The 13,882-nt window shown below is 46.9% G+C and overlaps 1 protein-coding gene and 1 pseudogene across 1 annotated transcript in view; both read right to left on the bottom strand.

Moving 5' to 3' along the window:
* ALK (ALK receptor tyrosine kinase) overlaps nucleotides 1–13,882 on the bottom strand; it is a 616,833-nt gene that overhangs the window by 38,620 nt on the left and 564,331 nt on the right. The window contains 2 exon segments of the mRNA XM_039887489.1: nucleotides 236–386; nucleotides 10,282–10,444. Of these exon segments, the coding sequence (XP_039743423.1) occupies nucleotides 236–386; nucleotides 10,282–10,444 (314 nt within the window).
* On the bottom strand, nucleotides 11,619–11,737 carry LOC120622347 (uncharacterized; annotated as a pseudogene).

Below are 13,882 nucleotides of genomic sequence, written 5' to 3'. Positions count from 1 at the left end.
TGCCTAAGCTTTGGTCCCCGTGGGGATGTGAAACCCCAAGAGCCACAACCCCCGCTTTCTCATACACTCAGATGGCCCTGGAAAGGGAGGACCATCTGCAGGCAGGACAAGGGCGAGTCCTGCCAGCTTTGAACGCGAGCTCCCAGGAGCGTGTCAGGCGTCACACTGCCCTCCGTGGGGCCTGTCTGGGTCCTGGGTGAGTGTGGAGGAGAAAAACCCTGCTCCAGACACTTACGCTGGGGCAGGCGTCTTCCCCCTGCTGCCCGACCAGGATGTACAGCGTGTCGTCCTTCTCCAGGTTGAAGATGCCCAGCACAGACACGCCGTGGGACCGCATCATGGTGTTTCGCCCGCCTTTCCCACCAGCAGCTCCGTAGCCCGAGATGCTGCAACGGGACAAAACACACAGGCTCCTGCCGTGGGACGAAGACCGACACCCCTCCCACCGACCCGCCAGCTTCCAGTGGGCCAAGTGCACCGCTGTGGTGATCCTGGTGGTCCTCCTCTGCCTCAGCCCCTCAGGTCAGCAAGGAGGCCTCCTCTCCCCACCGTCAGGGGAGGATGGTCAAGTTTAGAGAGGGGCAGTGAACGGCCTCTGTCACAGAGCTAGGAAGGTAAAGAACTAGTGAAGGGGTGCAAGAAAGAACGAGAGGGGAAGAGGAGGGGGCAGGGGAAGAAAGAGCGAGAAGGAGGGGCGGGAACGTCTGTGTCAGTGTGGGGTGTCCGGGTGACGGTGTCTTGAACGCCTGGGATTCCCTATTATGGATTTTTTCTCCCTGTTCAAAATCAAAGGACTCATGTGACCTCAAGACAAATAACTTCCCTGTCCCATATCTGTAAAATGGGGATAATATGAGAACCTACCTTCTAGCCTATGTATGTTGTCAGGATTAAAGGAATTATGACATGCAGTCTTAGAACTGTGGCTGGCACATAAGAAGCACTCAGAAGTATTTATTATTATTATTATTATTATTATTATTAATGGTGGAAGTAGCAGGAACTGACTTGGAACAGGATTTTAAAATCTCCCCATCGGCATCTAGACACAAGAAGTCTCACACGGAATGATGGAGGAGAGTGGTATTTACAAGCCCAGACTGTTTATTCCCATCCCACGAAGAACCACTTCTGGAGCAAGATGTGTGCAGACAACAACCAGCCATGATGAAAATAAAAACAGAGTGAGAATGTGGGGTTATTTCTGATGCCTCTTAGCTTGTTGAGGTAAAATCAAGCAAGGATGGGGGAAAATAGCTCAATTGTGAACCCCATGGAAGGGCAGCACGTCTTAAAGACGGCTGGCACACCAGCTACAAGTACCTCTCCAGGGACCAGCTGCCAGGGGAAGGCTCTCGGAGGTTTTCATGTCCCTGTGTATTCAGGTCCAGGGTCCTTTATGAAGAGATGCAGGGCAGTTTTGCTCCTGTGGATACATGGTGGCTTCTCCTCCTATAGTTCTAGGAAACGCCTTACATTCCGAGCTTGTGAGGGGTCTCTTGGAGGCTCCTGAAGGCAGAGCTCGGGTCTGTTCTGCAGAGAACAGGAGGGCTGTTCTCCTAGAAGACTGACTGATTGCTAATGCAACAGGCGAGAAACTGAAGTCTCCATGGAATGCAAAGGCGAGTCCCCGACCCGTTCTCTCGGTGGCGGCCAGATACCGATCCTAGCTCACCGAAAGCAGGCACGGCATAGGCTGGCCGTGTGTACAGGAGGAGACCTGAGACGGCTCCAGACTGTCCAGGGGCTTACGAAGAAAGTGGGGAGGTGGTAGTAGTTATGAAAGGAGAAATCTCACCATAAGGATGGCTATAACTGGGAAGGCAGGGTAGAGGGACCAAAGGGCTCTGGGGTCCCTTGATCGGGGTGGACCATATTCTAGCTGTGTGTCCTCTCAGAATCTCAGCCTCTTTCCTAGTCAAAGAAGAACCGTATCTTCTATTCTGCACTCACAGGGTAGAGGGTTCAACATCAAAAGGAGGTAATGGGGCAAAAGCCCTGAGAAAGTGGGATATCTTTGCACAAAATCAGGGCTGTTGGGTACTCAGGGGCTGGCAAGGAGACAGATGACTGTGACGGGCATGAAGGCAGTGGCACCTGGAAACTGTGGCTGGTTGCAGGGCATGTGGGGCAGAGATTTGAAGTTGGCTTCCCCGTGGAGGTGAAAGATAGGCAGGACTCTCAGACAAGCAGAAGGAGGTGGAAGGTGGGAGCCAGGCTTTCGTGAATGGATGGGAAGAGGCAGGAAAGCCTGGGGTATGTCTGAGCACAGCAGGTGGCTGCAGTGGGGAGGTGGGAGCTGTAGGGCTGCAGGGGGAGGTAGAGGTCAATGCCTGAGCATCCTACCATGTACCAGGCATCAATGCGTATAGCATGCCCCGCTACCAATAGCCATAAACGGTAGCTATGAGTGATCGCATTTGACAAATGAGGAAACCAAGGCTCAGAGGGCTTAAGTAACTCATCAAAGGCCACAGCTGGCAGACCCTGGTCTGTACCCCCACATTTACCCTCATAGAAGCCGATTCCTTCCCACCATGCTGCTGTTAGGCTTATATGGATGTACAGCAAGGGTGGTCTGAGAAGCTAGTGGCCCATTCTAATTCACTCAGACCCTCAAGCCAAACCCTCCCTCCTGACTCATTAGAAATGGAGAAGGTAATAGGACCATTAAAAGGCTGAGGGGAAAGGAAGGCTTATTGGTGAAAGGAAAGCAAAGAGAATATTTAGCTCAGAGAAGGGAAGCCTGGGGCAGGGGGTTGTGCTGGTGGTGGGGGTTCCAGAGACTGTGGAGCCTAGAGATAGCGAGGGGGACCGGCCCACCTCTCTCTTGCTCACCGCTCCAGGCTTCCCAGGCTTTGTCAGACGGCATGAGAAAGTCATTTCAACCTGAAAGTGTGGTTTGTTTGGAAAACCGCTGCCTGGAGACAGAGTCCTCATCCTGCCCACTCCTGTTTATGGCTGAGAGGTAAGCTGTACCCTTCTCATCTCTTTCTGCATCATTTGCAAGTCATTTGCATCAATCTGCATGCATTATGAATCGTTCTGAACTCTTTCACATGTTTAAATTTAGCCAAATTATTATATTTTAGAAGTTGTTTGCTCCTGACTTTTTTTTCCCCCTCTCTCTAAACTTTCTTATTTTTCCCGCCCCCAACCAAGTCTGAATGCTCTGGCCTCATTTAGGTCTTGACCTAGTTCATGGCAGTCAGGTGGGTGGAAAGAGTCCTGAGTCATATGCTGGTCACTCTGCTGATGGTGTGACTTGGGGCAACTTGGTTAACCTCTCTGAGCCTCGGCTTTCCCACCCAAGGAGAAAAATGAGGACAAGGACCCATGCCCTCGTTAGTATAAGCAGTGGATTTGAAAAGACTGCAGACTGATGCCAGATGCGGGGTAGGACTTTGGGCTGGAGTCAGCTCTATAGAGTCCAAAGGAGAGAGAAGAGCTTGGCAACTAGGTGTCAGCAGCCGGATTTTTAACCTGGATTATGGATTTGCTTAAAGTCATGGGGAGCAGGCAACTGCCTGTCTGGGCTAATTATGGGAGTCCTGGGAAGTAGTGCCTTCGTCATCAAGTCTCTGAGGCCTGAAATCCCACCGTAGAGCTTCAATCCTTTGGAAGCTTCTAGTTGCTACTACAAGGCTGATCTCTTCTGGAGTGGGATGTCCCATAGTGAAAAAAGGAAGGACTTAAGTGCAGACAGACCTGGGTGCAAATGCAAGCTCTGTTACTCAGGGCCGGGACTAGGGTGAGGCAAGAGAGGCACCCCCCTCCCAGGTGCTGACGCTGCATTTATGTTGACCCGAGAGCCAATGTCTTCTTAAATTTTGTGTCCAAGACACCTTGCTTGCCTCTCTTGGCCCTGGCCCTGCCCGTGTTACTCATTAGCTGTGTGACTTTGGGTGGGTTATTTACACGTTCTGAGCTACAGTTTCCTCATCTACTAAGGAGAGATAATAATATCGACCCTGAAAGATTGTTGTGAAAATTAAATGAGATAATGCCTGTAAGGGAACTAATTCAGTGCCTGGAGTGCGGCCAGTGAGCAAGAAATAGTAGCTGCTGTTCTGATGTACCCCTGTGGCCGAGCCTGTCCACTGCTCTCCCAGGGTGACTTCTGGGAGTCAGAATTGGGGTGAGTGAATGAGGCCCTGATTTCTAGAGAGCAATAAGTAGAGCGGGGCATAGCCAAAGGGGTCTGGGGTCAAGGCTGTTCAGTTTCACCCAGGAACCACCTCTGTGGGGAGCCAGTGGGAGCGCAGGCCAGCCTTGGCACTTCTGAAGACCCCAAATCCTACGAATGATGTTACACAAACTCCTGCCAGAATACTAACCTCAACCTGAATTTCCGAAGCTTTCTCCCCATCCCTCGTAAACAATTTATTTTTGATGGTTGACGAACGACAGTAACTTAATATACCTGCTGCTCAGGTGAGGGAAATACTCGCAGTCATTCCAATTTACTAGAAATTACGAGATATTGTTGTCAACGAACTGACACTGTAATTTTTTTGTTTTTCTTCATCTAAGTCCATGGCCCCTGGTCGGAATAGATGTTTATTGGGTTTGCGTCTTGTATTATTAACTGTTAGCTACTGTTACCTGATATAATTGAGTTGTGAATCTTTTTAAAATAAAGAACTAGCAGCAAATCAAAGTGGCTGCCTGCCGGATCCTGAGCACAGCTGGCGTGCAGCACAGTCGGTGTGTTGGCACCGCACCTCCCAGGGTAGGCTGGGGTCGGGGGGAGGGGAAGGAGTGAGCGAACCCCACTGGGAGAAGTGTGAAGCACCTCATGTCTCTCCAGCATCCCACTCTGGGCTCTGCCTCTAATTCCCAGCGGGACCTTGGGCAAATCCCTTTCCTTCCTCCGAGTCTTGGTTTCGTCCTCTGTGAAATCAGGACAGTAAGACCCGCCTTGCCTATCCTGGCCTGCAGGCTTATTGTGAGGGCACAGGGGATGGATGGGTAGGTACAGGGCTTGGTCAGTGGGAAATTCTTGTTGAGATGGGTGGTTGGATTATCCAGATGGGCCATTTGAGCCACCAGGGGACACCCCTGGGGTTAGCGGCGAAGGACCAGCTGTGGAGGCACCTGTTCCTTGCTGTGAGAGTTTCATTCCAGATTGTACCTATGAGCAAGGCTCACTGTTCGCTTCCTCCCTGCCACCTGCTTGACCTGTGCAGCCCTCAGTGCCTGGGAATATCGGAGCTGGAAGAGATCTCAGTGACCTCTCTCTACGACCCCTCCCTCTACAGTGGGGGCCCCTGCAGAGAAGGGAAAGCACACTTTCAAGGTCGCATGGTGTGTCAGGGGCAGAAATCAGACTCAAACCCCATTCTGTCTGCAGCCCATCATCGATCTTCGCACAATCCCCACACTCCGGCTTTCCCCGCCCTGTGCTCTTCACGGTGATGGCTATCTGCACAATTACTCTGACAATTAATCATGATTTGTGACTCCCTTCTATAATTGTCTAGAACTTTCCTGGCATTGTGGCCTGTTTAACTTTACTGTCATGTGGTCTCCAGAGTCTTGTAGTCCTCTCTATAAGTCCTGTAGCACCTACTCAGTGCCTGGTACACAGTAGGAGTTCCATGGCTGTGTGGAGATTGGGTTGAATGATGGTGTCATCCAGCTGCACATGCTGGTCCCTGGAGCGAGGCAGGAAAATGAGTATCAGTGATGGAGACTGTCAGAAACAGCTGTGGCCCAGGTCAGCGGACAGGCTTTGCTGGCTCCAAATGGGATCTGGGGCCTCTTTCTTGTACATTATGTCTGAGGAATAAGTGAACCCTGAGAGAACTGCCATTGGGAGCTGTCGGCCGTGCTTAACAAATGTTGTTATAGGCAATGTGTGAATATGTGTGTGTATGAGAGTGTGCGTGTGTGAGCGGGGAAGACTGAGGGCTGGGAAGAATGCTGAGCCCTTGAGAGGTCAGGGGAAGAGGGAAGTAGGGAAATAAAGGAAGGAAGGAAGGAAGGAAGGAAGGAAGGAAGCTGAAGGAAGGAAGAAGGAAGGAAGGAAGGAAGGTCGGAGGAAGAGAGATGGGGATGAAGTGGGGAAGAAGTGAGGAAGAGAGAGATGGCTGTCCAGCATCTACTGAGTGTGGACTGCCTCTGAATGGGAATGTCATGCAAAGAATCACATCAAATCCCTAGCAGTCCTCAGACCTGTCAGCATCTGTCCTCATTTTATGGTGAGGCTGAGGATCTCACCCAACCTAGCATAGACCCCTTAATTAATGCTCCTTTTGTGATCCACTTCAGCCACCCACTCCCATGGGCACACTCCAGACATCATCACTCAGAACCACGACCCAGAAATCTCCCTTAGTCAGATGCTCTTCTCACCATTAGCCTAATCTTTGCCTGTCCTTCTCAATCAAGCTCCTTGGGACCGTAGCTGTCACTCATTGTCCTGGCTCCCTTAGTCCCCCCAGCATGGCTGTCATCTTGGGCACTGCCTCCTCCTCCAATCCTCCAATCATGCTGATTCTACCTCCCAAAGGCTCTGCACCCTCTCCTCTCTCCATCCATAATTCCCCTGCTCTGGCGTAGCTCCTTCTGACTCTTGCCTGAGTGACAGAGTCTGCCTTCCATCTGCTCTTCCCGCCTCCAGGCTTGTTTCTCTCACTGCTGCCACACACCGTCACCAGGGGGAGCTAAAGGCATTTGGGAGGCGAGGCTCCACCCCAGGGCCAGGTCCCACCTCTGCTCAGGCAGGCCAGGCCTTGCCCCAGGCACTCTACCCACCAGAAAGGCCTTCCCCTCTTCTTTGTAGATAAGTCTATCACTTTTAAGACTGAACTCAGGCTTCTTTCTCTTTGTGGCAGCCACTCCTGAACTCAAGGCCTTTACCTTGGCCTCTGATAGCAATGCCTTGTGCAAACCTCCACGGTGGTACTTTCTACATCGCACTGAAATGCTTTGTTCCTACATCTACCACCCCCATGGGCCAGGGCTCCTATTGGGCAGGGAGTATATCTTGTTCACTTTTACATACTTTTTGTCAGGTACGGTGTCCTAATAGGTGTTTAACATGCTTTTGCAAAGCAGATCTGGACAATAGGACATATGTACTTGAAGTGATCGCATCACCTCTACTGTTCTGACAGAGAAAGTGGTGACTGCCAGGGAAGAGGAAGCACAGGGCGGGAAAGCAGAGGGGCGGGGATGGGGATTTGGGTGTTGTCCCTGCTCCTCCCCACCCAGACTTCCCCTGCCCTGTGTGTTGTCTCTCCCCCAGCCTCTTCTTCCTCTCCCTCTTTCTAGGCCTCTTCCTTTGTTGCATAGGCAAAACAGGAGCGGGCAGGAGATGGACCCAGAACAAATGATCAGTCAGGAGTGGAGGCTGCTAGCACCTGCTGCCTCCCTGAGGACGCCCCAGCAATGATGATGGCCCCACCCGCGCATACAGCAGGTGCTTGGTGAGTATTAGTCCCCTTCCTTCACCTCCTGGACCAGTAGGTAGAGAAGTCAGCTGGAGCAGTAATAGTCCCGGGCCGCAGGCAGCAGCCAGACACACCAGCTGAGCACCCACACTCCCCCGGGAGGAGAAGGACTCCGTGAGGAATGCTGCCAACCTTTCTGTTTCTAAGAGCCTTTTCCTGATGCCCTCTGCTGTGCCCTATGTTTATTTCGCTAGATGAAGTGCCCTTACTAAATAAGAATTAGTTAATATGGAGAAAATGTCTTCCAGAAAAAGGCCACCTGACTTCTCAATATGGATATTCTGACTTGAGGATGTTGTGATGTGGTCTAAAGCAAATCATTAAACTTTTGCTTCTTTGAATGCTAAGTAAAGTGACCAATGGACATTAACAACCAAGCCCAGAGCCTTATTTAGCGTCAAAGATGAAGTGAAGGCCGGAAATACAGTTGATCCTCCGACCCTCCGTGTCAGTGAGCTCTACACTGAGAGTTCAACTAAACACAGATTAAAAATATCTGAAAAAAATGTTACCTTGTTGTTGACATGTATTGAACATGCATAGACTTTTTTCCCTGTCATTATTCCTTAAACAATACTGTATAACAACTATTAAGAAGCATTTACATTGTATTAGGTATTATAAGTGATCTAAAGATGATTGAAAGTATACAGGAGGATGTGTGTAGTTTACATGCAAATACTACGTATGCCATTTTATATAAGGGACTTGAGCATCCTCACATTTTGGTATCCAAAGGGAGTCCTGAAACCAATTCCCCTCCGATACCAAAGGATGACTGTGTCTGTTACAGCCTTTACTTGGTTAAAAAAACAAGGACTCAACAATAACGACAAAAACCCCAACCCAGTGCTTTTTGGCTTTGATTCTTCCATTTCAATATGATCTTATCTTGGGCCAGTTTGACAGATCAAAATGTCCCCTTTACCAATGTGGACACTTCATGTCTCCTTCTTCAACAGAAAAACAGCTCCTTGTGTATGTTTTCAGTGAGCGTTCGCCAGGCAATGCTGGAGTCTGCGAACTAGTCTTAGTATTTCAAAAAGAGAAATGGAAACAGTTCTCCGATTTGGGCTGGGTTTATATCAAGGCAGTGTGGCAATACTGTGGCGAATCATGCAGATGAGAAACCTGGTTAGTCTTAGATAAGGCTGTAATCGAGAAAGTGGATTAATCATTACTTAATAGTGCCGTTTATCTAGCAGGCAAAACCTTTCAAAACGTGGAGTCCATCTGAGGAAGTCAGGGAAGAGTCCTTGGAAGCAGAAAAGTCGGATACTATTGTCTGTGGGCTCAGTCTGTTCCTGGAAGTGCTGTCTGGCTGCTGTCTCTGATCAGGTGGCCTTAAACCCATTGCAAAGCTTCTTATATAGAAACAAAGGCATGTCAACCGTGACAGTAATAATGACACCTACCTCACTGCTAAAAAGGAGGAGAAATACCCAGTGGATCCTCAGTAGTCACCCCTTCTCTGGGACAGTGGATGACCTATGGGAACCCAGCCAGGCAAGAATGGGAGGCCTGGCCAGCTTGGAGTGGTGGGGTCAGTGATGGCTGCGGGTCTTCGGCCATTTACTGGGAATGTGAGGGACCTAGAGCAGCTCATCTGATTGCAGCCAAACCTTGTTATTGCATTCTTGCCCAGATTGTCATGTAAAAAGCACTTAGGGCTCTCCCTGGAACACTTTTACATTGAGGTCCCAGGAGTGGGGCTGCCACAGAAAATAGGGCAACTTGAGAAACTCCTTTTCTTCTCAGGGGGCTGAGGATATGCCGGGGGTTGGGGGCTGCAGAAGGAGAAAGAGAGCTCACTTCCCATTGCGTTCAGCCTCTGGGGGATATTCGGACTGACAAGGGCATAATTATGATGCTTTCTGTTTAAACAGCCTGGCTGTGGGGTGGAAGGAGCCACAGGGAGGCTGAGCCTCAGGAGTCTGGGGCTGCAGGCGATTTCTGGACTGTCAGAGGCTCCTGACTTCCTGAGCCTCAGTTTCCTCATTTGTAAAATAAGGACTGCAGCAGTGGCCCTGCCCACATCACAGAGCTATGTGAGGGCCGCAGACAAAGGTTTGACCTGACTTGGTGGTTCTCAGGGATGCACCTTGAACTTGTTAGAAATTCTTATTCTGGGACTCCACTCCAGACCTACAAAACCAGAGGCTCCAGGGGGTGGGCCCGGCAATGTGTTTCAACCAGCCCTCCAGTCATTCCAGTGTCCACTCACTGGTCTAGGCTCCACCATCAGCTTTGCTTAGTGTCATGACCTCAAAGCGGCCCAGGGGAGTCGGGTTTCCCTCTAGCCTGGCCTTGCTCTAATGGAATATTGTGGGCTAGGGGCAGGACAAGGGGCAAGAGTTCGAAAACAGTTGCTTTACTTGAGAATAGTGAAAGACCAGGAAAGAAAGCTCAAGGATAAGAACATCATCTTTCATGTGCACCACACTTTGATTTCCCAAACATTTTTACATGCACTGCTTCATTGGAACAGCATCAAGTAATATTCAAAGAATAGCCCATCATAATTATACTTAATAATAATAAAGATAATGAATGTTCTGAAGCTAGCTCATGCATAGATATCATGTCCACAAATAATCTGTGGGCTCCTTGAGGAGAGAGGACATGTCATCTTCTTTTGCTGCCATATCCCACTATCTAAAATCTTGCCATCTCCAGTTCTAGCACCCTGCTACGGGCCAGAGTCTGTGGCCTCTGAGCCTTGGTGAGTCACCCAGGCACCCCGGGGGCATGCACTCACAGGCGGGCCTCCAGTCCTTTTCAGGAGGGCAGTCTGCCCCTCAGCTTCCCCCTTCCGCATACGTACCTGTAGGTGTCGGTGGCTGGCACCTTCCAGGTCTGGATGCCCTTCAGGGGGCCCTCGCTCCCCACCACCACGCTCAGGTTGGAATTCCGGTAGGCGTTGTTGCACTGGGCCTGCGTGGGGCCGTGAGGCCCACTAGCCCCACACGTGGTAAACAGCCAGTGAACTGCGCACAAGAGGAGAAACAATCAATTCACTTGGCCTGGCCCTCCTTCCTCGATGGACCTCCCTGGGCTGTCTCTGAGCTGTCTGCTCCATGGCTCCAAACCCGCATTCCAAGTTGACACCAACGTCAGGGCAAGAGATACCACTCAGAAAACTGCTGTCGAGGATCTACTGTGTACCAGTGCCTGGGTCAGGTGAGTAATGGGTCAGGGGAGGGATACAAATGGAGCAGACATGGACCCTGGTCTTAAGAAGCTCACAGCCTACTAAGGGAGACCAAAAGGGATGCAACCAGGGCAATAAGAAAAAGAAAACCCCAGGGAGAAAAAGAAGAGCTCAGAAAAGTTGTTGGAAAATCTACTTCTTTCAAAATCTCCAGCTCCTTAAAGCCTATTCTGCAGGCCTGTCTGTGCCTACAGCAAGCAGCCAAGGTTTGCGGGTAGCCTCATGAATCTGGGCAGACACACGGCAGCTCACTTAGTTAATTAGAAATTAAAGAGTTTATATATATAAAATATAAGTATTTAAAAATTATATATATATGTTTTATTTATATCAGACAAGTATGATATATCATTATATGTATGTATGTATGTATGTATGTATATATGTATGTATGTATGTGTATATATATAAATAAATATAATTTTCCCCCCTCAAGAGTGTGCTGAGGAAGAGAGCTAAAAGTATGGGCTTGGTACCCTACCTGAAAATTTCACCTTCAGTGGGACTCACTTCTAACTTCAGTGTAGGCTAACATGGTTCTGAATGTTCTAAGATTCCCAGAGACACTGGGCTTCTACTTCTTGGCCAGGTGGAGCATCTGGTGAAGTAGGAAGAGGCGCATGGGCTTTGGATCCAGATGGGATCCAAATGCTCCGGATGAACTGCAAGATCAGAGTAAATCATACAGCCTCTCTGAAACTCAGTTTCTTAATATGGACAAATGGAGATAATAACACCTACCACTTAGACTTCTTGTTAGTATTATATAATAACCTAAGCAAAATGCTTAGAAAACATTTGGCATTAGAAATGCATAATGAATGCAGTGTATTTTTTAAAATTATTTTTATTTAATTATTTTTTTAGGCAAGGCAACCCTTGGTTGATCTCACAGATTGCAAGGACCTTGTTAGCTTATAATACCTTATTTTTATTTTTATTATTTTTTACGCCTACAGCACCTGGTCTTCCTAGATGGTCTCCCACCCAGGTACTAACTAGGCCTGACCCTGCTTAGCTTCTGAGATCAGATGAGATCCGGCTTGTTCAAGGTGGCATGGCTGTAGACATGAATGTAGTTTAAAAAGTGTGTAATTACTTGTTCGATTTCTGACTGTAGGAAGCAGTCATCCAGTCTCAGGATTTGTGTTCCCCATTCCATAGAGGGACTCTAGGGCCATTTCTCAATAGAGGGACCCATATTTCCCAATTTAGTGGACATATATTAGGTTCAGGTGGCTTCTACATGCAAAATTTTGTTTTTATTTTCAGCAATTTCTGATGGAAAGGTCCAGAGAGGGAACTCCTTCTAAGGTAGATTCCATGGGCACAGAGGTTTTCCATCCCAGTTAAGACTCATGATTCATCCAGCCATAATTCCGTTGCTCCTAGCAGCCTTTGAGGCCTGGTGGTCCTTTCTGCTTTCTTGGATGGCTCTGACCCGTATAAATAGGGAAGAAGGCTGGCTCTTTCCTCTTCTCTTACTTTAAAAACAAAAAGTAACTATTGTATTAAAACTCACTTATGAAAAAAAGAAACTTCTTTATCTTGTTCTTACTTATACTGGAAGCCTAGTTTAATACTCATTCACATCAAAATACTGATTGGTTATAGACAGCTGAGCAAAGAAAATCCCATTAAGCGCTGGTTTTCTTTTAATCAATTAGTATTATACAGCACAATGCTAAAAAATAAATAGGCTAGACAGTGATTGTACTAGTTCTATTACTGTTGTTAAGCCATCTCATCTGCTCAATTGAATGCAAAGAAATAAAGCGTGATACAAAGGAAAATAAGTTCTCAAATATCACTACTAATCAGAAGGATAGAGATCTGCCTTATGCTGAAGGGCCTACAAAGCACTCAGTGGCTCATGGATCTTTTGTAGTATTTTGGTTCTGTTCTGTGGAACTCGATTTTATCCATATCTGTTGACTGAGCTGAACTTCATGGGAACTGTGCCATATCGAACCATTCTGTTGGCCATCATAGATCCATTAAATAAAATTATAACCAAAACCCAAATATAATCATTTACCATCCATAAAGTATATTATACAATTCTTCATTATAAATTGGAAAAAATGACCCCCTTTTAAAATACATAACAAAAATTAATAAATTGTTTTCCTTATTATGGTGAAATGAAAATAACGTACAGATTATAGTCAGATTACAGGTTATAAAACATTTATACCACCTGTCTCAATTCTTTAAACAATGAAGCAATGCCCGCATTCTGGACATATGATCTATGTCTGATTATTGCTTTCTTTTTTTTGATGTCAGCAGTTGTTAAAACTTAATGCCTAGGTCCATTTATTTACTGGGAGTTGCAAGATAATGATATTATTTCTTTATATTATTTCAAATTATTTCTTTTTTCTTATTTATTAGTTGGAATACATTTATAAAGAGATGCTTCCTCTCATCTACTATTTGGTGACTCAGTGGTACAGTTCATACAGGAAAGGCAGGATAAAGGCTCAATTCTTTCTCCTTATTTATAGTTTTCAAGATAATGAATTGGTTCTCTATCACCTTCCAAAGTTGACTAATTAGTTGCTTATATATCATATGAATTCTAGAATCTAAACATATTTTTGAGTTCTAATCAATCACTATTATTTTTTAGAAGCTCAAACCATCATATTTTTGGTCTGTGGTTAGCCTCCTGAGTGCTTGTGCTTCCTTGCTATCTGGTATAGTAAAACGTGCCTTCCCTAGACCTGGAATCATCCATTTTCTCAAAAGCCTTTGTTTCTTTGAGTGAAAAACGGTATTTCAATTACACAATCTGAGGGCTATAGAAACTTATTGCTACTGGGTTGGTGATTGTTTCTAGCCTTCTTTAGTGCACAGAGCTAGGAAATATATATGCATGTGTGTATATGTATATCAGTACAACGTACACATATGTGAAATGCTCACACTGATACTTTCAACTCACATGCAGGACTATAGGGTTTTAAATTTAACCTCTTCTATAGTAACCTGTATTTCTTTTTCCACAGTGAGAATCTTGGTTTTCAAGACCATTCTGATAGAATTAGAATATTCTATAATTACTCATTTACTCTTTCTTTTACAATATACAGTATTAGAATACTACTACTACTACTGTACCATCATCAATATAAACACAGATTTGTTAAATTTTTTTTTTTTTTTTGGTATATGTGCTCTCAATTCTATAATTTCTTGAGACTGTATT

This window comes from Pteropus medius, unplaced genomic scaffold (assembly GCF_902729225.1).
Source record: "Pteropus medius unplaced genomic scaffold, Ma_sr-lr_union100, whole genome shotgun sequence".
NCBI lineage: Eukaryota > Metazoa > Chordata > Mammalia > Chiroptera > Pteropodidae > Pteropus > Pteropus medius.
The sequence above is the reverse complement of the archived record's forward strand: the minus strand, read 5'-3'. Positions and strand labels throughout refer to the sequence as shown.